At 37.1% G+C, this 24,721-nt stretch overlaps 1 protein-coding gene across 1 annotated transcript in view; it reads right to left on the bottom strand.

The window, feature by feature from the left end:
* LOC107594483 (unconventional myosin-IXa-like) overlaps positions 1-24,721 on the bottom strand; it is a 141,340-nt gene that overhangs the window by 79,433 nt on the left and 37,186 nt on the right. Inside the window, exon 2 of the mRNA XM_016284549.1 lies at positions 21,139-22,056. Coding sequence (XP_016140035.1) covers positions 21,139-21,981 — 843 coding nt within the window. The 5' untranslated portion in view covers positions 21,982-22,056. The remainder of the gene's footprint in view (positions 1-21,138; positions 22,057-24,721) is intronic.

The raw sequence follows: 24,721 nt of genomic DNA, 5'->3' as shown, positions 1-24,721 counted from the left end.
AAAGACAACGGGGACCCCTGTGTTCTTCTAATTATCTTCTTTTGGGTTCCACAGAAGTAAAAAAGCCATACAGGATTGAAACAAAATGGTAATTGTCATGAATAAATGACAGAATTTTTTAGTTAACTACCCCTTAAAGTGCAAGTGATAAAACGGCAGCATCAAACACATTTTTGGCAGATGTTTCTGTGCTAGTGAAGAGAAGCAACTGTGTGCCATTCCCACCCTGTGTAAGTGTGTGTGGGTGTGTTGGTAAATGAGCGTGGGGTGTGTTGTTAACACTGTGCTGGTGGATGTAAACGTGAGTTTTATAGCATGATGTTCCATTGCTCATCTATTAGTCAGCAGCACATTAAGCAGGAATGAGCACTTTCATTGATGGCCGCGGCCGCTTAAACTGCACACACCCTCAGCCCTGTTTAAACAATAGCCGTAGCTACGGCCTAAAGACGCTGACAGGCTGTGGACACGTGTGGGAGCAGGAAGAGGAAAGCCAGACCAGACTGCAGCAGAACGTGAAGAGGAGCTTCCCAAACACATCCAGGAATGTAGCATATGGCCCCTAACGGACAGGAGATGAAAAATAACCTATCTGACACGTCTCAAACCGAGCGCAATTTACCAGGAAGGAAGGAAGACTCCCACAACTTTTAAAAAATGGCCTGAAAGGGAGCTAAATAGTAAAAAAGCTACTTCTCAAAGCAATATCTTTCAGTGTAGAATGGGAGTCTTGCTTTCAAGACAGCAGTTTCAGTAAAGCAAGGAATCTCAGAATGCATTGTGATAGGCTCAATGAGTAATTCATCCAAAATGGTGGCTGAGCTGACAGATTTGACAGAAATAATTATAAATGTCTTTCATTCAATAACCAAAATGTCTTAAAAACTTCATTCTAAATAAAAAATTAGTTTTGCTCAAAATGTGTGTTGTATTTTATTATTATATCATCATTATTATTATTTATTATTGAGTCTTTAGCTTAGCAACATGCAAATATCAGTCCTGCGAGGACCATTTTTGTGACATGCTATGGGCTGCTGCCTATATATAATGCTAAAATTCAACCCAGGTTCATTGGGGAAAAAGTGCCTGTGGCGAAATTTCTGCAAAATTATATTACGATGCTTCTTGCATGTTTTGTGGCACTTTCTAAGTCTTTCACCAATGAGTGGTGCTAAAACCGTTTTCAATGTACATCAAAACAGATGACCATAAATATGACATCATTATCAGCTTAATAATTCTCCCATGATTTACCAGCTGAATTTGACTACATCAGCAAGTTTTCTTCTGCAGTTCTTTATCAGATACAACTAAATCCTCAAGATGGCTTAAAGTCTGAAGAAAATGGCTACTGTATCCCTATAAAGCCTTAAAAATATCTTCGAAATCCAAAGAAGCTATGTTATCAGGCTTGACAGGGCAGGGCTGGATCATGTCCACAAACTTCTGTCCAACTCTACAGATCAGTATGATTTAGTTTGGAGCATTTCCTAACCAGAAACATAACTATTTACCCTGAACAGCAGAACACTACCCTTACAATTCAATCCAGCGAGCTGCACAGTTGTATTAAACTAATTATTAAAGAGCAAAGAGTATATATGAAGAAGACTTCTTACTCTTTTCTAATATCAGTTTTTGATATTTTGAATGATTTGACTGTTTTTCCCCATACAATAAAAATTAAATGGGGTCAAAAACAACAATGGACATCAATGACCTTCATTGCATGGAGCTAAAAAAAAAAAAAGACAAAATGTATAAGAAAAAAAAAAAAAAGTCATCCAGTTTTGGAATGACATGAGGTTGCGTACATGACAATGTTTTTTCAAAATGTAATTTCTTCTACTGAAATTTAACTACTTTTGAACATGAATGAAATGTTGCAAAATCTATCATTTAAACATTCATGCCATTCCTTCTGTGGAACAAAAACAAGTTATTTTGAAGAATTTCACAGCTGCTGTTCCATTCTATAAACATGAATTGTTTTGGTAATATTAGCAGAACAATATATACCATGAGAACAGCATAGGGTGAGAAAACAATGACAGAATCTTTATTTTTGGTAGGGCTGCATGATATATCGTTTCAGCATCGATATCGCGATGTGCGCATCAGCGATAGTCACATCGTAGGATGTGTGATGTTTAGTATACTGACCGTTATATTTATACTGATTGTTCTCTTTGCTCACACACAGACACGATGTCTACACCGGACGGTGCTCTGCAAGTATCCTTGTAAACACAGATGCTTATGGCTTAGGTGAAGGGAAACAATTAAAAAAAGAAAATGGATGTGTAGCAGTATATCGGTTCACAGCAGTTTAATATTCCTGTTGCTTTCTCAGTCATGAACATTAATCAAACAACAAAACACAAAGAAAAATCACTTTTGTAGCTTTCACACAGATTTGTTAGATTTAATTTATAGTGAAAACTATGCAGTGTTATTTTACATTTGATTATTCAATTTCTGTACCTGAATACTGTTAGACTTACCTGAAAAATATAAAGCACTGCTTATTTCATTTGTATCTTTGTTCTGTTATTTATCTACATTTAAATTTTAATCATTTAGCAGACGCTTTTATCCAAAGTGACTTACAAATGAGAACAATAGAAGCAATCAGACCAACAGTATACAAGTGCCATGACAAGTCTCAGTTAGTCTAGCACAGTACACGTAGCTAGGTTTTTTTTGTTGTTTTTTTTACAGGTATCTATGATTGTAATTTGTTTATTTTCTATGCTGATTTACTCGCCTACAAAATCACCCCAATCATTGATTTATTTATTTTTTCCTAAATAGAGCTATTGAAGTAATTTTTTTTTTTTCATATCGCAATATATATCGCAGAAAAAAAAATATCACAATGCGAGTTTTTTCCAATATCGTGCAGCCCTAGTTTTTGGGTATGCTATCTCTTTAAATATACATGGTCGCCCACTCATTGCATAAGTGTGGTCTAAAACTGTAAACAGTACAGCTTTAGGGCTGCATTGCAGTTCTGCGCTATTGCTTGCTAAGAAACAGGTGGTGACCAGAAACACAGCCCACAATAATCACATGGGGCCGGCTGGCGGCTGGGGGAGGGGGAAACCAACATACTTTGGTAAAACATCCCACTTGGAACTCTGAGAAAGGAGGCCAATCTGATTAGATGTGACAATGAGACAAACACAGGGATTCCCTCTAGTGTCCTACTGAGCATTACAGGTATCTGCCTAGTGCACTCTGAACTCTCAGTGACCAGTATGGAAACGTCTGACAGCAACCGCCAATACAAACAAAGCAATAGTGCAAATATTTTTCACTTTAACAATTCTACATGAACAAAAATCAACAGGCTAAATAAAAACTAGACTCTTTAAGAGCTGTTTGTGTGCAAAATAGAACTGCATGATTCTGGATAAATTGAAGGGTTTTTTCCCCAATGGAAGCTGTGGTTCTCTCATGATTCTGAAGAAAAAACATTAGACAACTAAACAAATCACATGTAATTTATGAATTAATGATTAAATGACTCACTCAAGATGTACTTGTTTCATTACTGGATGAATCAGCATTCTTGAACGAATCTATTGTATGATTCAAAGACAAATACATTTTAACAGCCCCTTTTCGCCACCTACTGGCATAACAATGTAATCAGATCCATCTTCATTTTAAGTGTCAAATTACTTTCAAAAGGTGATTTATTCTATTTTAATCGCTACCATCGTACACACAGTTTATATCTGAACTATACATTTTTATCCTAGTACTTCTGTGATTTGAATGTTTGTAACAGAGACATATTGATACTGTGTGGCTGAAAAGACTGTGAATACTCGCAACACAACCAAATACAGAAATGCGCTGCAAATACTCGTGACCAAATACAGAAATGCACTGCAAATACTCGCAACACAATCAAATACAGAAATGTGTTGCAAATACGCACATTGCGACCAAATACAGAAACACACTGCAAATACTTGCAACACAGCCAAATACAGAAATGCGCTGCAAATATTTGCGACCAAATACAGAAATGCGCTGCAAATACGCACAGACCACAATGGAATATTTAATGTCTGCTCTTAAAGGTGAGATTTTTGTTTATTTTAACATCCTGATCTTATGATACCTTAGCTTTTTGGATATCATTAGCCTAAATAAGCTGACGAAATACACAATTACTCTAACTGTGAAATGTTATGTAAGCTGGCTGGCTAATTTTCACAACTTCTATGAAAATTAACCATGGTTTTACAATTAAAAAAAAAAAAGTCACTCTAGCTGCCGGCCTCCGCTCACTCTAGCCCTCCGCCCTCCGCTCACTTTAGGCCGCCGTGTGTTTCGTTGTGAAAGCGAAACTACTTTGTTTGGTCTTCCAAAACAAGACACAACTAGAAATCAGTGGTTAAGTTGTATTTACAACACTGTTCCAGAACAGTACAACCCAAATTGTGTGTGCAGCACATTTTATGGAGGACTGTTTCCTGATCCTGGAAGAGTAGACTACAATGCCGGCTGTTCTGACTTACAGACTGTAAGTATGCTTTCATTTAAAGGATTTGCCACTGATGATTCAAACGCGAGTTTTGAGCAGTGTAGAGTAGCACTTGTTTGTCATTTCTCCAATCACAAATGCAGACATGGTTTTATGTTCACGCGGCTCAGTGCGACGCAACGCGTAAAAAGACAGTATAAGTCATTATAATCCGTAATTATGTCCCCACTGGATGCAACAAATGCCTCGTTTGTAATGGGTTTTCATGTTTTTGTCTCATCGCTCCGGCCGGACAGGGCATCACAGTATGGTAAGGGGCGTAACATTTCCGTCACACGCTTGAGGTATTCGGCCAATCACAACGCACTGGATAGCTGGCCAATCAGATCACACCTTGCTTTTCAGACCGATGAGCTTTGTAAAAATCGACGCGTTTCAGAAAGGCGGGGCATAGAGGAGAAACAATAATGTACAGTATGTGGAAAATAATGTGTTTTTTTAACTTTAAACCGCATAAACACATTTCATTACACCAAATACACAAAATAATGTTCTTTTTAACAACATCATATGACCCCTTTAATCACACTGAAATCGAAACTGGGAATCGAAAAGAATCTGAATCGATAAGCAGAATCGGAATTGATCAAATTTAAACGATACCCAGGCCCTAGTATTTGCGAGTATTTGCAGCGCGTTTCTGTATTTGGTCGCATTGCGAGTATTTGCAGCACGTTTCTGTATTTGGTCGCGTTGTGCGTATTTGCAGTGCATTTCTGTATTTGGTCGTGTTGTGAGTATTTGCAGTGCGTTTCTAGATTTGGTCGTGCTGCGAGTATTTGCAGCGCGTTTCTGTATTTGGTCATGTTGTGAGTATTTACAGTGCGTTCCTAGATTTCGTCGTGCTGCGAGTATTTGCAGCGCGTTTCTGTATTTGGTCATGTTGTGAGTATTTGCAGCACATTTCTAGATTTGGTCGTGCTGTGAGTATTTGCAGTGCGTTTCTGTATTTTGTCGCATTGCGAGTATTTGCAGCGCATTTCTGTATTTGGTCATGTTGTGAGTATTTGCAGCGCGTCTCTAGATTTGGTCGTGTTGTGAGTATTTGCAGCGCGTTTCTAGATTTGGTCGTGCTGTGAGTATTTGCAGCGCGTATCTGTATTTGGTAGTGTTGTGAGTACTTGCAGCACGTATCTGTATTTGGTAGTGTTGTGAGTACTTGCAGCACATGTGTTGTCAAACTGATGAAGATTTTTTTTTATTTGTTGATGTTTTTTCTATTTGCATGCGCTTTTTTTATTTGCAGTGCACTGAGCTCTCCGTATATTTCTTAATATTAATTTTGAAAAAATGTATGCTGCTTAATATTTTTTCGATTCATTATTGTGATAAATTTGTTCTTTAATGAATAGAAATTTCAAAAGAACAATATTTACTTGAATTAAAAAAATATGAATATGGTAAAAGTCTTTACTGTCACTTTTGATCAATTTAATACATCCTTGCTAAATAAACACATTAATGGGACAATGCAAAAACTGTAACGGTCCTAGGCTTCAAAGGCTTCATTTTATGAAAACAAAATATAATTAATTTCTTTCATTTTGTTTTTAGGTGAATGTGAGGTTGAACTATAAATGAAAAGTACTTCATACCCTTATGATACTGATTTATCTAATATACAATCTCAAAATATTTTTAATGTAAAACATACTAAACTTAGTGTGCATGTTTACAGTGTTCAGAACTACTTGGTAAAATATCAAAAAAATTACAAGAAATGATTCATGGTTTGGCTGGAACCAGTCTTGGGTCTGGATCTGCACCGCCATCCCCTAACTGGTGACCACTGCATTAAACTGTTAAACTTCAAAACAACCTGCAGTAAGAGTAAAATGCCCATGAAATGTAAGCCATAACTCACTACAAAAGAATCTGACCAACACGAGGACTATTACAGTTTCTTTGATGACTGTTGTGGACAGTTCAGAAATCACACCAGTTAAACCGCAGGCAACATTCCTTAGTGACAAGAGTTTTTCTTAGCAGGATGGTAATGCTGATCCTCTTACTGGCAGTGTGCATCATATGGTTAGAGGCCATAAATAAAAAGGAAATTACATGACAAGTGTCATACAAGAGCTGGTTAAAGAGTATTTGCAGCGCGTCTCTAGATTTGGTCGTGTTGTGAGTATTTGCAGCGCGTTTCTAGATTTGGTCGTGCTGTGAGTATTTGCAGCGCGTATCTGTATTTGGCAGTGTTGTGAGTACTTGCAGCACGTATCTGTATTTGGTAGTGTTGTGAGTACTTGCAGCACATGTGTTGTCAAACTGATGAAGATTTTTTTTAATTTGTTGGTGTTTTTTCTATTTGCATGCACTTTTTTTTATTTGCAGTGCACTGAGCTCTCCGTATATTTCTTAATATTAATTTGCGAGTATTTGCAGCGCATTTCTGTATTTGGTCATGTTGTGAGTATTTGCAGCGCGTCTCTAGATTTGGTCGTGTTGTGAGTATTTGCAGCGCGTTTCTAGATTTGGTCGTGCTGTGAGTATTTGCAGCGCGTATCTGTATTTGGTAGTGTTGTGAGTACTTGCAGCACGTATCTGTATTTGGTAGTGTTGTGAGTACTTGCAGCACATGTGTTGTCAAACTGATGAAGATTTTTTTTTATTTGTTGATGTTTTTTCTATTTGCATGCGCTTTTTTTATTTGCAGTGCACTGAGCTCTCCGTATATTTCTTAATATTAATTTGGAAAAAATGTATGCTGCTTAATATTTTTTCGATTCATTATTGTGATAAATTTGTTCTTTAATGAATAGAAATTTCAAAAGAACAATATTTACTTGAATTAAAAAAATATGAATATGGTAAAAGTCTTTACTGTCACTTTTGATCAATTTAATACATCCTTGCTAAATAAACACATTAATGGGACAATGCAAAAACTGTAACGGTCCTAGGCTTCAAAGGCTTCATTTTATGAAAACAAAATATAATTAATTTCTTTCATTTTGTTTTTAGGTGAATGTGAGGTTGAACTATAAATGAAAAGTACTTCATACCCTTATGATACTGATTTATCTAATATACAATCTCAAAATATTTTTAATGTAAAACATACTAAACTTAGTGTGCATGTTTACAGTGTTCAGAACTACTTGGTAAAATATCAAAAAAATTACAAGAAATGATTCATGGTTTGGCTGGAACCAGTCTTGGGTCTGGATCTGCACCGCCATCCCCTAACTGGTGACCACTGCATTAAACTGTTAAACTTCAAAACAACCTGCAGTAAGAGTAAAATGCCCATGAAATGTAAGCCATAACTCACTACAAAAGAATCTGACCAACACGAGGACTATTACAGTTTCTTTGATGACTGTTGTGGACAGTTCAGAAATCACACCAGTTAAACCGCAGGCAACATTCCTTAGTGACAAGAGTTTTTCTTAGCAGGATGGTAATGCTGATCCTCTTACTGGCAGTGTGCATCATATGGTTAGAGGCCATAAATAAAAAGGAAATTACATGACAAGTGTCATACAAGAGCTGGTTAAAGGTGACATGGCTATCTAAACAGCATCAAAAAGCACATTACATCTTGTCCTAAGCAGACAATAATTATTTTTTTAGTCTGCAGCAATATAACACAACATACATATTCTTTACGATCCACTGGGGTCGTATGAATTACCATTATGAAAGAAGTATGTGCTTTTTTTGGAATTCCATGCCACCTATTCACTTGTATTATATGAACAGAACTGTATTTTTCTACTAAAAATATATTTGATGAATTTATCATATAAATCTGGGATGGTATGGGGGCAAATAATGAGAGAATTTTCTTCTTTTCTTTTTTTTTTCAAACATTTGTATCATTTTTATCATGTTGAATTGGCTGGAATGTGGATGTGACCTTCCTAAATGGTATGAGTGTAATTTACAAGTTCCTGTGGCTACAAAATGGCTTAAAATGAGACATTGTTCAATAAAATAGGATATGTTTTAACATGGACATTTATGTCTTACAGTGTGCTTCTGAGAAAAAAATAAACTCTATACGATCAATATTAAGAGAACTCATAGTTCCATACCAGCCATCATCACCATTCACAGTATCTAAACTACTAGTCATGCTCTCTTCACCACAAAACCTGGTGTAAAAAGCTTTATTGATTTGTATAAATAAGGCACAGCTGTTAGGAGAAGAAAGCCATTCATCGGCATGGACAGTGTGTTTACTATCTAACGTTCAACAATGCAATACATGCACTGGTCTAAACAACAATACAATAAACTTTTACAACAATAATAAACCATGCCAACAATGAATGAGCTCAAAGAGTTAATGATTGGCTACTTTCTTTGTCAGACCTACCATGAGCAATTCAGATTACAAGGGTCATTGTTTCCAATTCCTTCTTTCCTTGATGCAAGCAAAAGTGCTTCCGAATGTTTGAAAGAAAAAATTTAAGTTTCCAAAAAGAAAGTACCACACAAAGTGGACAAGATTTACTGCAGTGAGAGAAACTGACAGTTGTTGGTGTTGGAGTGAAACCACACCAGGACCAAAGGTCTGCGGAGAGGCATGCAGGAACCCTGGGAATGCAAGCAGGATGGATCCTTTTCAGAGACTGTGATGGCATATTTCCACAGTTATAAACACTGCAAATCTAACAACATTAAAAATACATATATATATATTTGATTTTATTTGTATTTATTTATTTATTGTAATGTAAAAGTGCATTACCATGATGCGAATGTTTGAAAGAAAAAATTTAAGTTTCCAAAAAGAAAGTACCACACAAAGTGGACAAGATTTACTGCAGTGAGAGAAACTGACAGTTGTTGGTGTTGGAGTGAAACCACACCAGGACCAAAGGTCTGCGGAGAGGCATGCAGGAACCCTGGGAATGCAAGCAGGATGGATCCTTTTCAGAGACTGTGATGGCATATTTCCACAGTTATAAACACTGCAAATCTAACAACATTAAAAATGCATATATATATATATATTTGATTTTATTTGTATTTATTTATTTATTGTAATGTAAAAGTGCATTACCATGATGTTAAATTACAAAAAATTTACATCATTTTATTTACACTTTATTTTAAGGACCAATTCTCACTATTAACTAGTTGCTTATTAGCATGCATATTACTAGCATATTGGCTGTTTATTAGTACTTATGTATAAGCACACATAAATGCCTTATTCTGCATGACCATATTTTAGATCCCTTAATCCTACCCCATACCTAAACTTAAAAACTACCTTTCTATCTATTAATAAGCAGTAATCAAGTGTTTACGGAGGCAAAAATCATAGTTAATAGTTAGTTAAGAGTAAGAACTGGCCTCCAAACTAAAGTGTGACAATGGATTTTTTTTGCTTTTGCCATTTGAGCAAATGGGAATGTAAAAATAATTTTTGTTGTATCTCCATTCACCACTTTAGAAGTTTAGCCAACTATGACTACTTCCACTTCTGAGAATCCCAGAAATGTGACAAGGGTCCATTGGTAAGCTTGTATTTAGTGTTAGCTTGCATACTGACCATGAAAATAGGTGGACCAAAATTTTACAAAATTAATGCTAACTACTATATCAGGTTTTATTATGTTATATTATATTAGCAAACCACTGCAGAACACAGTAATCTAGCACAATGTCGATGTTAATGACTAAAAAAGCAAGCTTCAATCTGACTGGCTGGCCAGAAGCAGCAGCAATGTGAACCAGACGTCTGGCTATGTGAGACTAGACAATGCCCAGCACTTCAGATAAGGATTTATCAGAACACCTGCACAGCGTTTACAACAAAATGCAGTGTTTTCAGTGGAGGACTGATTCAAAGCTATTGTAATTGTTTTGACAGATTCAGTACAAAAGAGCTGGCTTAACCCTTTCACTCTTACCACTGAAGATCCTGCATAACTTTGACCCTACATGACAAATCTAAGCCATGTATGTGAGAGGTGGCATTGTACATTGCCATGCTCAAATCACCTCTGTGGAAAATGTCATGAAGATTCAGGCTAATTTTGAGGAAATCAGTGTTTGATTGACTGGACACACCTGAAGGCAACCAAGCAATATCTACACGATACAAAAAATATTCACAAATTATGACACAAATTATTTTTGGGGTTTCTCAGATTTGTGGATTATGTTCAGGGAAAAAAAGAACACTTTTTATTTCACTGCCATGGGGTAAAATACTTCACATAATTTGGTTTGGGTTTGTTAATGAAAAGCACTGAGTTTCCCAACACATTCTCATAGCAATTCTCTTTGGTGAATTGGTGGCCAATTCATATTAATTTCTACGATCTTATTCATACGTTTTCACATGATCTTCTTATGCCCCACTGATGATTAGGTTTAGGGGTGAACATTCATGCTTACATTTTTTTCTAAAAATTATACACTTGTGTACAAATCACATCACACGAATTCATACAAAATCACCACCTCATAACATAGCAATGCTTTCTCACGAGATCAGGTTGGAGTTTCCACTACATACACTTTTTATATAATACTTTCAGATTATTTCACATCAACATAATTTGACTGTATTAAAAAAAATTTAAGTAGTTTGCCTCATCTTTTATTCACATACTGTACAACTTTATAAAGCTCAGACAATTTTTTTATGATCAAGATACTGTTGGCTTTAATACATACCAGGATGATGAATACTAACATACAATAAATTCCCCAAACTCTGCCGCCCCACCCAGTGCTAGCAGTAATTCACAATAATCCCAGTAGCGCATTAAGACTAATGACAGCAGGTATTAAAGATTCATTATAGTCTGCTGAGGAGGAGCAGCCATGCTGTTACCCAGGCTGACTCTCATATGGCTCTAGCTGGAATGTTTCTATTGGACTGAAAAACTCCCAAGCCTCACTTGGGCCTGGAATCGAACCCAAGCAGCCTGCCAAACTCCCAGAGACCCTTACCTCACACACACCGTCACACAATCACACAAATACCTTTAAAACCACCGAATTTAACTACAGAGCTGAGGACTGTGCCAAGGTTTGGATATTGCAAAAATTGGATTGTAGAAAATGACATCAGAGAAATGTAACGGCCAGAAAGTTAACTACTTTCAAACCAGAAGTCTAAATACCAAAAATAATTATGGAAAAATTTTCAAACATGTACTATTTGGGAAAAACTGAAACCTTTCAAAACATAAGGTGCGTTCAAACATATTCTGTACAATTATTTGATTCCGAAGTGTGATTCAGTTTTAAGAGGAGATTTTGATTAATCCAATTGACACCACTAATCATTCAGATTCATTCACAGATGCATTTTGTAGGTTGCATTATCACACCAAAAACTGAAAACAAGTGAATTTTTGAGTGAGTATTTTTTCTGTCGCTCTAAATAGTTAAGAAAATACAGAATCAATCACAATCAAAACTCAATGACATCAGTAATTTAAAACACAGATACAGCTAAACGATACATAACATTTATATTACTGCTAAACATACTTTATATTTATTATAGGTAGGGTTGGGTATCGTTTGAATTTTATCGATTCTGATTCCAGTTCCAATTCTGCTTATCGATTCCGAATCTTATCGATTCCTAATTCTGATTCCAATAAGATAATCTCTTGTTTTCTAGTTCTCTTTATTCATTTTCAGCTCAAATATTTTCTATAGGTTATTACATTTTCTGAATGCAGAAAATGTTCTGACTTTACTTTCAATCAAGATTTAAAATGTATAGTAAAATGCATATTTAATGAGCTATAGCTTATTGTTGTGTCTGTATGATCTCAGGACAGGGGATGTGTGGCGTCTGGGTTGTCTCATTTGGGAAGTATTTAATGGAAATTTACCACGTGCCTCCTCGTTACGATCTCTCGGCAAGGTACCAGATAATTTTTTCTCAGTGTTAAAGGGATAGTTCACCCAAAAATGAAAATTTTATGTTTATCTGCTTACCCATAGGTAGGGTTGGGTATCGTTTGAATTTTATCGATTCTGATTCCGGTTCCAATTCTGCTTATCGATTCCGAATCTTATCGATTCCTAATTCTGATTCCAATAAGATAAAAAAAAATCCATTAAACAAATTTTAAGTCAAATATTTCGATGTCAAACATATTTATTCTGTTTTATGTCTATGGTTTTATAAAAAAAAATCAAGAAAAAAACAACTAGACTAATATAAATTTCAAACATTAAATTGTTAAAGACAAGTAAACAAATTAATTAGCAATAGCATAAATAAATAAAACGGAACAAATGTCAGGTACAGAAATTGAAATCAAAAGTTTAAAAACACTGTGTAGTTTTCTTTTCATAAATAAAATATTGATTAATCCTCATTAAATTTATGAAAGATTAGTTAATGATTTTTTTTTGTTCTCCAATTAACATTAATGATAGGCAGCACGTTTATTAGACGGCTGTCTCTTTAACACCGAACACACAGATCTAAAAATACTGTTACACATGCGTTTTATTTCTCATCTGTTTACGTTCACTTAAGTCAAAAAACAGCTGTGTTTATGATGATATACTGACGTATTTCGTGCATACTGGTCGATAAATGTGAAAGAGAAGTTAGTTCTGGACCGGAACAACCTTTGTGGAAATGCACGGAACAGTTCGAGAATGGACACAGGTCGGGAACCTGCATCGGGACCACTGTTCTCTGTGCTCGCGCTTCAGATGTGTGCGCTGCATGCAAAGTGTGTGCAAGTTCTTTCCCTTCCTGCACTTAAATAGTTTAAAATCACATTAAAATGCGAATGCGGGAATCGTTAAGCAGAATCGAAATGCGCATGTCTTATCGAATACCCAATTATTGGAAATTTGGAACCGGTTCTAAAATGGAACCAGTTCTCGATACCCAACCCTAATTATAGGCCTAATTGCACTGTTTATCTCACCTCACTTTTTTTCAAAGAATCAATAAAATTACTTTGTATTAAACTGGAATCAAATTAATTATTTCCAAAAACTGACATTAGGAATCAAACTGCCCTATGCTAAAGCCGTTCAAAATGTCAATGTCAAACACAACATTAACGGATCTAGAGGGCCATATGAAGTACTGACAGAGGCCCATTGTGTGGCTACAACTGAAATCTCTGAATAATGAAACTATAGTCTATACTAACCATCTGAAGCAATACAACGCAACATTTCTATGACTAAAGATACCAGCAGTGCACAAATTCCAGGCACTGTGTCAACAACTCTTTAATATGACAGCAGAAGGTTTGTTGGATGAATAATCCTCACTACATATTAGCCAACTCATAACACAGACTCCCAACTATCAACGCTACTGCTCTGGCAGAAAGCCAGAGAGAGATGAGTCTTTGAAACTGATATTCTCACTCGAGCAGAAACATTAAGCTTCAGAGAAGATTATACCCATTACAAAAGCCTACTAAAAAGAAGAAAGTGGTGTACAAATTAAAGCTCTTGCATTGGAACTGCCAGGCAACACTTTACTGCCATTTCCAGATACATGAACGTCTTTCTGAACTTCTGTGATAGGCTTTAAAGAACAGGCTGCATCACATCAATGTGCTTGAAGGTAAGGTACTAGCTACTAGGTCAAAAGAGCCCACCTCAAGATATGTCTTAGGTTCTCCACCTTCAGTGTAAGTTTATGGGACGTGTAACTCTTAAGAAAGTAATACATGTCCTCGACAAGCCACATGATTTTAGTTATCACTCGTGTCGGAAAATTTAATTAAAGGGGTCATATGATGTTGCTAAAAAAGAACAAATTTTGTGTATTTGGTGTAATGAAATGCGTTTATGCAGTTTAAGGTTAAAAAAACACATTATTTTCCACATAAACACACAGTGTCTCCACGACATGGCGGCGGCAGCGGCAACAACAATACTACAGGGAGAATCAAAGTTACGCCTTCTTTCTTTGTGTGAACATTTGGGCGGTGTTATGCAAATCTTCCCAAACAGTGACGTAGACATGTGGGGGCGTGTTTAAATGAGGCGTTTTAGGAGGGCGTGGACGAGTCTTAACTTTTATAAAGAATATCTCTTTGGGTTTGAGACTTTAGTCTTTAGGGATCTTATCTATGCACGAACAGCTTGTAACACTCCAAAGAGAAAGGAACATTTGAAATTGCATCATATGACCCCCTTTTAATGAATTACCAAAAAATATTCATATTAAGGATCTACTGTATGTGTGGATAATAGCTACTTTGAACAAAACCCACTTTTTTCTTATTGAAAAAGTATGTCAATAAGTGGTCATGATAAAGGTACTGAAGTTAGAAATTCCTGTATCAATATCAAAGTACCTGTGAACCGGAAGTTGCAACTGACTTCAGTGTTGTGATGTATTTCTAAGTGAAACAGAATTTTGAATAAAGGGGCGAGGTTTTATACAGTGGGGTGCACCTCCACTCCACCTCTTACTCATAGCAGATTCACGGTTGGATAGGAGTGGTTAAGAATATCTGCTTGTTACGTCTGACATCACGCTTCACTGCTTCTGGGTCCTAACGCTCTGCCAGACGCCCCCCAAAAAACAATAAACTGTGCATATACACCCACAATGCCATGTAATACTGAAAAATTATAACCATAACCTTTATCTCCATACTGAAATCCCAGATGGCCTGACAGTGTGTCAGCTAAAATATTAGTGTCTGAGACACTGTAAGCACGGAGACTGTAGTGTGCACAGCAAATTTTTAAATGCTTAGCTTAAATATGTAATATTAATTAAATAATGCTCATAAATGGCTGCTGAGGTAGTATTCTCAAGTGAAATTAGTAGAGGCTTGGACCCGGAAACAGCAGTCCTTACGTCATGACTTAACAAGAGGATTCTCCCGAAGCAGTCAAACTGACGTCATCAGAGCGAGAACGCCAATCCAGAGCAGAAGCCAATTTTCAGTTTTTGATTACCGATTACGACGGCAGACATTTTTTTTTTTCAGTGTATTGACTTTACTGTTACTGTGTATTGCTTTAATTGTTCACCACAAGACTAGTAATGTGCACTAAAAAGTAAGCAGGGTCATTTTTGATTTCATGATGACTAATTTTCAATACCATTGGCAAAACTAACACATACTGTATAATGCCATATAGATATTTTAATATTTAAAAAAAATTGTCCATCCATTTTTTAAAAGGCAATCATTATTTCAAGCTTATTATTTCAAGCTTTGAAATTGGTTTAATCCAAGTCTTCTAAAAAGACACATGCGCTTTATATGATGAACAGATTTTAATATAGGCTTTTATTTACATACAAATATTGATCAATTACCATTAAAAAAATCTCAATCTTAAACATTTGCTCATTCTGTGTATTTGTGTCTTTAAAATAGGGTAACTTTGTTGCAAAAGCTTACAGCACAAGGAAGCTTGATTTGAAATGTGATTTCAAACTGAATTGAATTTGCAAAAAAAGACCTTTATTCAGTAATAAAATTATAAAACAAATTACCTCAATTCAGTTGCGGTATTCGAAATCTGACAACACTGAATTTTCATAAGCAGTGATTTAAGAGTTATGCAGTTAGGCAGACTAGGATATTTATATATGTACAAATCAGACAAATATCCTATTCCAAAACATTTCTAGCATAAACTTACATTGTAAATAAATTAAAGTTCCATCTTTGATTGGTAAAAGACATTTCACTTACAGCCAATTAAATTTCCAGTAGGATTTTCATCGGTCAGGCGTGGATCTATTCTTTTGACAAAGTTTAATCCAGGAGCAAAGAGAAATATTTCTACTTTAAAAAGCATGTAGAGATCGTGATTGCACACAGTCTGCGCACAAGCAATATCAGAGTGAGAGGACAGGCAGTTATTTGAGAGCTCGCGTCCAGTTTTCTGCAATTACATGACTGTGTTCTCATGTTACAATAAAGCGCTCGCCACATTAGCTCAGGAATGATTAAAATTTTTTTGGAATACCTGCAATCCCGCACGTACATTCAGACTCCGTAATTGACCGGAGGCGGATGCATGTCAAACTCGCTGTCGGAGAGGAAAGAGACGCAGCTTCTTCTTATAGAATTTGTGGCAGGCTAGATGCATCACCGGCGTAAAAAGAGACGCAGCTTGTATCGGTGTAGGCAAAACACGGTAGATACTGTGGAAAATGAGTAATGGAACCGTGTCAGATATTTCAGTATCAGTATCAAAATATAGATATTTATATATACGTCATCCGCCCGGAACTGCTTCAGTTTACAACAGTGAGCGCAAGCTAAATTAAAGTGATTATTACGTTTTGAATATGGATATTTTTCTTACAAAAATGCATCAATTCGCTACAGGAGGCCTTTGTTCATCCCCCCACACCCGTGTGAGACACTTTTTCAGTGTTTTAGCATTACTTAAAAAGTAATGTCACAAATCAGAACATGTAAATTTAACATCAATGTGAACATACAAACAAAAAAATGAATGACACTAATTTTATATCATTGTAACTTTGCTTTCCACACACTTTAAGTACTTCTTCATATACCACAGCAAAAACTATAGTCTGAGAAAGCTCAAACATGATTAAAGGCAAGTGAACAGTCAGTAAAAAAAAAAGGAAAGAAAAAGGAAAAAAATTTATACACAATTTACACGCATAGATAAAATAAACAGAAGTATTCAGGTACAGAAATTTAATAATTAAGTGTAAAATAACACTGCATAGTGTTCACTGTATGAATTAAATTTAGATTAATCTTTGTTATAGCCGTTTTGTTAGCATTAGTGACATATTCAGCAGCACGTATTTATAGGCTGCTGTCCCTTTAAATTCCTACTGCATGGATCCAGTATAATGATATACATCCGATTTCTTTCTCCTCTGTTTACATTCATTTAAAACATAACCGACTGCGTTTACGAGAATGATTGTCGAGACGGGTACTATTGTCATAATTCTGTGTGTATGTGTCTGTTCAAGCATGAGGAGATGCGAAAGACGAATCAACTCGGTCTGAAACGCGTCTCTCTGTGTATATATAGTCTCTCTATATATATTTGCACGTGTGCGGCAGAACTGAAGATACGCTGTGTGAGATGCGGCTTGTGCGCGCCCTTCAGGGGGGAGTCAGACAGCAAGACGAGATGGCAAAGAGTTGTTTTCTGCAACTTATTGCACTTAACTCTTTTCAACGTCAAGCAATTCTCTGCTATATGTGTCAAACTAAAACTTTGAGCTTTTGCAACGTTTTGATTTAAGTAGCCTATTATTAAAATGACAATGATATCGCACGCCGTTGCGATATGCATATTGCGATATTTACATTTGCGATATTTCGATAATTTCGATATCTCGTGCAGCCCTAATCGGGGGTGAGTAAAACACAGCCTAATTTTTGGGTGAACTAACTCTTTAACTCCCTTGCACTTAAAGAGCTTCAGGCACAGAGTGTGTGTATAAACTGGCATTGTTGTCATTAGAAAGCATGACAGATGTGTCACCTCCATGTGAGTAAATAGGAAGAAACTTCTGTGTGCTCGGCCACTTCACACGCTCTGCATTAATCAGTAATGAGCAGATCCACAATCTCACTCTGCAAACAATTAAAGCCCATCCTCTCCACTCAAGAGCCATTCAATTGTGCCAGATGGTTGGACATTAACCCATATGCTTAAACATTAGCCCTTTGAAAGCATGTGGACGGCAAGTCAAAAATTCAGATTATATCAAGTGTTTTAGATTTAAATAGAAAAATAAATTCCATTTCTACCAGGACGCACTGCACATTTTAGGTGTCTCACTAATCTGACACAACCAGTTTAGTTCATAACACTCTACTAACAAGCTTATTCAGAGCTAAAGAAGTGAGATATTGCACATGTGCCGTGCAGGAAGGCCTGCCATCACGAATTGTGTTTTAATGAGAATGTGTTACCTTAAAATTTATGTAGCAAGTAACAATTTCATTAAATTCAATAAGACACTCAAAGCTGTTCTGTATTGCCAATATAGTCTCAGCTGAAAAAAAATACAATTCTGTCATAATTTACTCACCCCCATGTTGTTTAAATCTCTTTGACTTTCTTTCCTCCATGAAGCACAAAAGAAGATGTTGAGCAGAATGTTCAAGCTGTTCTTTACTGTGACGAGAGGGGCGGGGCCGAGAGCCGTGGGAACGGAGCGAAGCCGGTGGAGTAATTGATAATGAGCGACACCTGCGCCACTCTCAAGTCTCGAGTCTCATGGAGGAGCTCCGGAAGGATAAAAGAAGGAGTGACGACAGTGAAAGACGAGAGAGGACCAGGCCTGGAGTTTATTTTGTGTTTTGGTTTTGTTTGTGCGCGACAGTCGTCCGTGAGGGGACATGGATCTAGAAATGTATTTTTTTCTTCTTCTTGGAGCTTGAAAGATCCAGTCATGTATAAACAAAGAACCTCAGACATTCCGCTAAACATTTCCTTGTATGCTCCACAGAAGAAAGAATTTAACAATGATGACAAGATTTTAAACAATTTTCATAACTATCCCTTCTCTATAAAAGGTCAACATTTTCAGTCGGCTCAATAAACTTATGTGAATGTTTTGACATTGTCACATTAGTTGAACCAACCTAATAAACCACACTTTTACAGTGTTCAATCTCAAAACAGATCACAGAAAACAGTTATAGAACTAAAGTCTGATTGGATGAGACACACTGAGCATCAGTGGAGCGTTAATAGTAACTACATTAGTGACGTTATCCATCTACAGTTTTGCCAAATAATTAACTATATTACTTGGCAGAAGAGGTTTATGTTTTCTGTATTTATTATTAATAATGAATATACTTATTTATTGCACATTAGTGTCTAATATAAAATGCCGACAACAACATGACTAAGCATTAGGCCACAAGAGGCCGTTTCATTGATTTTATCATGGCCTCTTATGGTTGAAGTACACTTTAATAAATGCCTGCAAACAAATTATTTTGATTCCGACTTTTAACCTTTCATTCCTCCAGTAACAAAAAACTCTTCCAGTAAACTACACACAGAAATGCACTAACAACAGTAACTTTGATAATGTTATCAAAACAGCATCATGTGCTTCTTGGTGACAAAAGTCAAATGGAATTACTGGCATCACTGGAATCCACAAGAGCAGCTTTAAAACCCATTCTTTCGGCTACATTATGTCTGTAAAATTGTATCGCATGACCTACTGTATGCCGTTCTAAACGGTCATCACTCAAAGGGTTTTCTAGGTTACAAAACACACAAAACTGCAAGCAAATCAAAGAATGTGACAATTGCACACAACACAATAACTTGGTTTATTAAAGGTGTGACGTTGAGTATTTCAAACACAGGCCCAAGTGCGAATGGCTCTCAGACCTCAAAGGTAATGCCTCATGTTGGCAAATGGACATGGACATAAATGGACATGTTGGCGTGACAAGTTTTTCTGTTCACACTGAAACAGAAAATACTGCATGTAGCAACACAATCACAGCCAACCACATATGTATTTGGTATTTAATATACAGATACCAAGCGTGACACGACAGGAACAGCAGCCAAGCAACCGGCAGAATGTCTCGACACATCGCAGTGGGTTACGACAGAATGTAAGGTTTACTAAAGATCAAATCTAAGCTCAAACCTATAACTTGCATGTTGTGATCGGGTCATTCTGACCCAAAGTCAATTTTTGAACTGCTGATTATTGTGATTTTTGTGAATATTTCTCATTTAGGGTCATGAATGTACAATTTTTGTTACGACTTTCGTGTTGGGGTCCACGAATGTTGGTTTCCATGCAATTTTCCAAAAATCAACATTTTGAAAAACAGCAAAGAATAGGGTAATATACTTGTGTGTGTGTGTGTGTGTGTGTGTGTGTGTGTGTATTTTAAGACTATGTTTACTCAATTTAAGAAACCAAGGAAATTCACGTTTTTTTTATCTAGTTGAGTTTCATAGTGAAAAAATGTGTCAAAGGTTGCTTTTGGTTGTTAGTTTTTTTGGATCTCAATTACTAGACTGTTGCAGCACAGGTAGTGTGAGAAACTCATTTTACACTACCTGCACAAACAGCAATAAATACTACTTACACCAAGTACAAATAATGTTAAATACTATTTATACTTGTAGATATTTGCACCTCAGTGTGCAAATAATCACTAAAAGCAGTCATGGCAATTTTGTGTGTGTGTGTGTGTGTGTGTGTGTGTGTGTGTGTGTGTGTGTGTGTGTGTGTGTGTGTGTGTGTGTGTGTGTGTGTGTGTCTTTGTAGCTAATTTTGAACAAAATATGTGGGTCAAATTGGCACAATAAAAATACACAAGCCTTTTTAAATTTCTCATATATCCTATATTTTCTTGTCTCTGACAAGCTACGATAAAGGGATTTTGTTTTTGCATGAATCTTTATTGTCTTTAATAGTGTTGATTTTTCACAAATTGCTTGGAAATCAATGTGGGTGAATTTGATCCACAACAAAAGTTGTACCCAGTTTTTGAACAAAAGAGGATTAATAAAACCTAATAACCTAATAAACCTTTAATAAACTTTGACAAGATTTTCAGATGATTCAAAGGTCTATAAAACCCATTGCCAACAACCTCATGATATTTTACATTTATATAATCAGCTCTTACCTCCAGCACTGGTCCAGCACCCAGAATAATCTGCTCAACTCCGCTAGCAAAGCCTTTCTGACTTAGAGCCGTGAGATGGTGGATCAGGAAGTTGGTGCTTTGAGTCTTGCCAGATCCACTCTCCCCAGAAATAACAACGCATTGATTCTGCTTACTCTGCAGCATAGCATGGTAGGCCACGTCCGCCACCGCATAGATATGCGGCTCCAGCTTGCCCAGCTGGTGATTATCGTACATCTTGACATATTTGGGGTTATAGATAGGGAGGAACTTGAAGGGGTTGATGACAATGAGGATGCTGCCCACATAGGTGTAGATCTTTTCCTGCTTGAAGCGACTGCGCAGGTTGTCCAGCAGAGTCTTCTCGTTGAGATCCGGCAGGTTACAAAGGTCATCGAAGTCCTTCGGCAAGGGCTGCGGCAGGAAGCCCCGCTCCACCATGCGCCGCCGCTCTTCTGTGACCTGCAGCCACATCTGCAAGTTGCCATAGTGGATGGAGCCGTCTAGATTTTTCTCTCGCAGCAGGAAGCGGTAGTCCTCGCTGCTGAAGCGGTTCTCCAAGGCCATGCGAGGCCACAGCATCATGCGCTGGATGGGACAGTCGGTGGGGTTGAGGATCCATTCTTCCCCACCAAACTCTTTCACTTCTGCCAGGACGTAGCATTTCGTCCGATCTAGCTGGAGCCGATCAATGACTTGCTCGATGACCTCCGCGGCTGAAGTGATCTTACGGGCAGTGATGGGGCAGTAGATGGTGCCCTCGGCGATGACCCCTGGGTAGATCCGCAGGGTGAACTCAGAGTCCTCAAAGCGTCGTCTCCCGCCAACATCATGAACACTCATATTGGAGCAGCAGTTTCCATCAGCACTCACTGTACATCCTTCAAACGTGCCGGGTACTGCTTCAAGACATTACAACTGTCAGAGAAACGGAGAATGAAAATTTAAAATAAATATTAATGTTCAGCTGGGCTTTTAAATAGCCGATACCAATATCTACTGAGCAAGGTGGATGATGTCTGAATCAGATTGGCATATTATAAGAGACAACACAATATTTTGAAAAGTTGTTGAACAGTAATTGTACACAATATTTACTCATAAAAATCTGAAACTACAAAATGTTTGCTATCCACTGACAAAGCTGTCACTAAATGTTATAACTAACACTGCTGTTAAACATGTTAATCAAGTATGCAAAGTTATCAGCTGATCCCAAAATATACACTAAGTATGAACCACATCCAACAGGAGTAAATGACAACACATGATGAGGAAGTTGTCTGAAAGGCATGTCCAGGTACTAACCCGGATTATATCCAAAATCATAAAACCACAGCTGCCCAACTCCCTGCAGAATTAAATGTGCGCCTCAAATCAATTGTTACCACCAAAACTGTTGGGAGCTCCACAGGGTCAATATTCATGGCTGCTAGAGCCAAATCTTCGGTCATTCGTGCCAATGCCAAATGTCAGTTTCAGCAGTGCAAATCTTGGCCTGTGGACAATGTGAAACATGTATTGCTCTCTGATGAGCCCACAGTCACAGTCTGTGCGGAGAAGCCCCAAAAAGGCTTACCCACCCAGACTGTTGCATGCCCAGTGTGAAGCACAGGGGTGGATCAGTGATGTTTTGTGCTGCAATATCATACCATTCCCTATACTGTGCTATCAAACCATTCTGGAGGACCATGTGCACCCAATGGTTCAAATATTATACCCTAAAGGTGATGCCATGTGTCAGAATGATAATGCATCAATATGCACAGCAAGACTGGTGACAGAGTGGTTTGACGAACATGAAAGTGAAGGTGAACATCTCCCATGGCCTACACATTCACCAGATCTGATTATTATTGAACCAGTTTGGGGTGTTTTAGAGGAGCGAGTCAGCATCACGTAGTGACCTGGAATGGCTCAAAATCACTCTGTTCAGTGGGGCCGGTTGCATAAAAGGTTTAGACTAGTCTTAAAAGTTAGTCAGCAATTTTTTTCTTTAAGGCAGGTCATATATATATATTTTTTTACTTAAATAAAAATGTAGATTAGTCTAAGTTGAATCCAAAAAATAAGACTGATTACCCTTTGGTTAACTGCTAGTTGGTCAGACTAGTACTTAAGACACTGTCTTAACATAGAGGCTAAGTTTATGCAACTGGGATTTGTATCTGTCATTCCGAAGACAAATTGATGCTCTCCTGGCAGCAAAAGAATGCTCTACACCATAATAATAAATTACTGTGGTCTAAAATAAGTTGTTTCAGTTTCATTGACCAACCCCTGTAGACTGTAGACACACTTGGCACCAACAAAATATGATGCTTATGGGAAATGAAGCATCTATCAAAAGCAAATATATCACAGATGCAATAATAAATAAACTGACACAAGCAACAAGTTTAATTTCTAAGGATGCATGATATATCTGTAACCATACTGGTATTGCACACGATTAGCATGTGAGAAAGACCAAAAATCAGTTTAACCCATTTTCTTATTTTTTTTTAAGTCATATTTTTCTACTTAATCGGTTACTGGTTCTTTAAAAAATGTCAAATTCTATGAATAAATACCATCATTTTGTGGGTCTCAACAACATGACATCACTGTGCATTCAACAAGATGTAACAGCGTTTCAGGGATATTTGAATTAGCAATTTTCATAACAGCAATGCATTCTGAAGTGAAAAACAAAGATTACAAAACAAATTTGCATCACTAGCATGCAGTCGTTTTTTTTCATCAAACTCACTATGTATTCGCAGACATTGCCAAACTAATTTCTGTCTGGATTTCTGGATATTCTGTAGCCATAGACATTTTCTCTTTTAGCAAGAGTACACTAAGTCAGTAATCCCACTCATAATTTTACAAAACTAACAAACTAAAAGATAGTTTTAAATGATTAGCTACAGTTTTTAAGAGATTAAAACAGATGGATTTAGGAGTTACCATCAAGAATGGGCAGATCTGTGTGTCAACACACACTGGGTCACTATCTGCTTTCTACAGAGCACAGAAATTCAGCCGGCTGCCAAAATCACCAGCTGCCACCTTCTCTAACAGACACACAATAACTTGATTCACAACCATCCACTTAATAATGCCTGAATAGTCTCCAAGGGTTACTATTCATTACAGAAGCACCGTGTACACTGACGCAAAATAAAAACATGGTAATTGCTTCGTTAAATTGCTATAAACGTTACATAAATGTCGATGTTTAACATAAAATATCTGACTTGGCTATAATGCCCAACAAACAAGTTAATTTACTGAAATAACACCCACAGACCTGTATTTGTTTGAAGCTAAACAAACCAAAACTCTTTAGTCTTTACTTTCAGTCTTCATTCAATCTGATGTGTTATTTCAGCTGAGGACACAGGCTATCTTTGAAACAACAACTCAAACACTAACAGCCTTCGGTGTTTCAATACAGGAGCCCGTTCAGGAGCAGGGCTTTATTTATTTGTGCTTGTGAGGTCAATGTGGCTCCTGTCTGCTGGTCCCCGTCTCTCATCAGGAGCCAATGAGCCCCCCCCCCCCCCCTTTCCCGCCCGAGCTGCATTTCGGGGGCCCC

This window comes from Sinocyclocheilus grahami, unplaced genomic scaffold (assembly GCF_001515645.1).
Source record: "Sinocyclocheilus grahami isolate Dianchi unplaced genomic scaffold, SAMN03320097.WGS_v1.1 scaffold184.1, whole genome shotgun sequence".
NCBI classification, from domain to species: Eukaryota; Metazoa; Chordata; class Actinopteri; order Cypriniformes; family Cyprinidae; genus Sinocyclocheilus; species Sinocyclocheilus grahami.
Note: the sequence above shows the minus strand (reverse complement) of the source record. Positions and strands in the feature narration are given on the sequence as shown.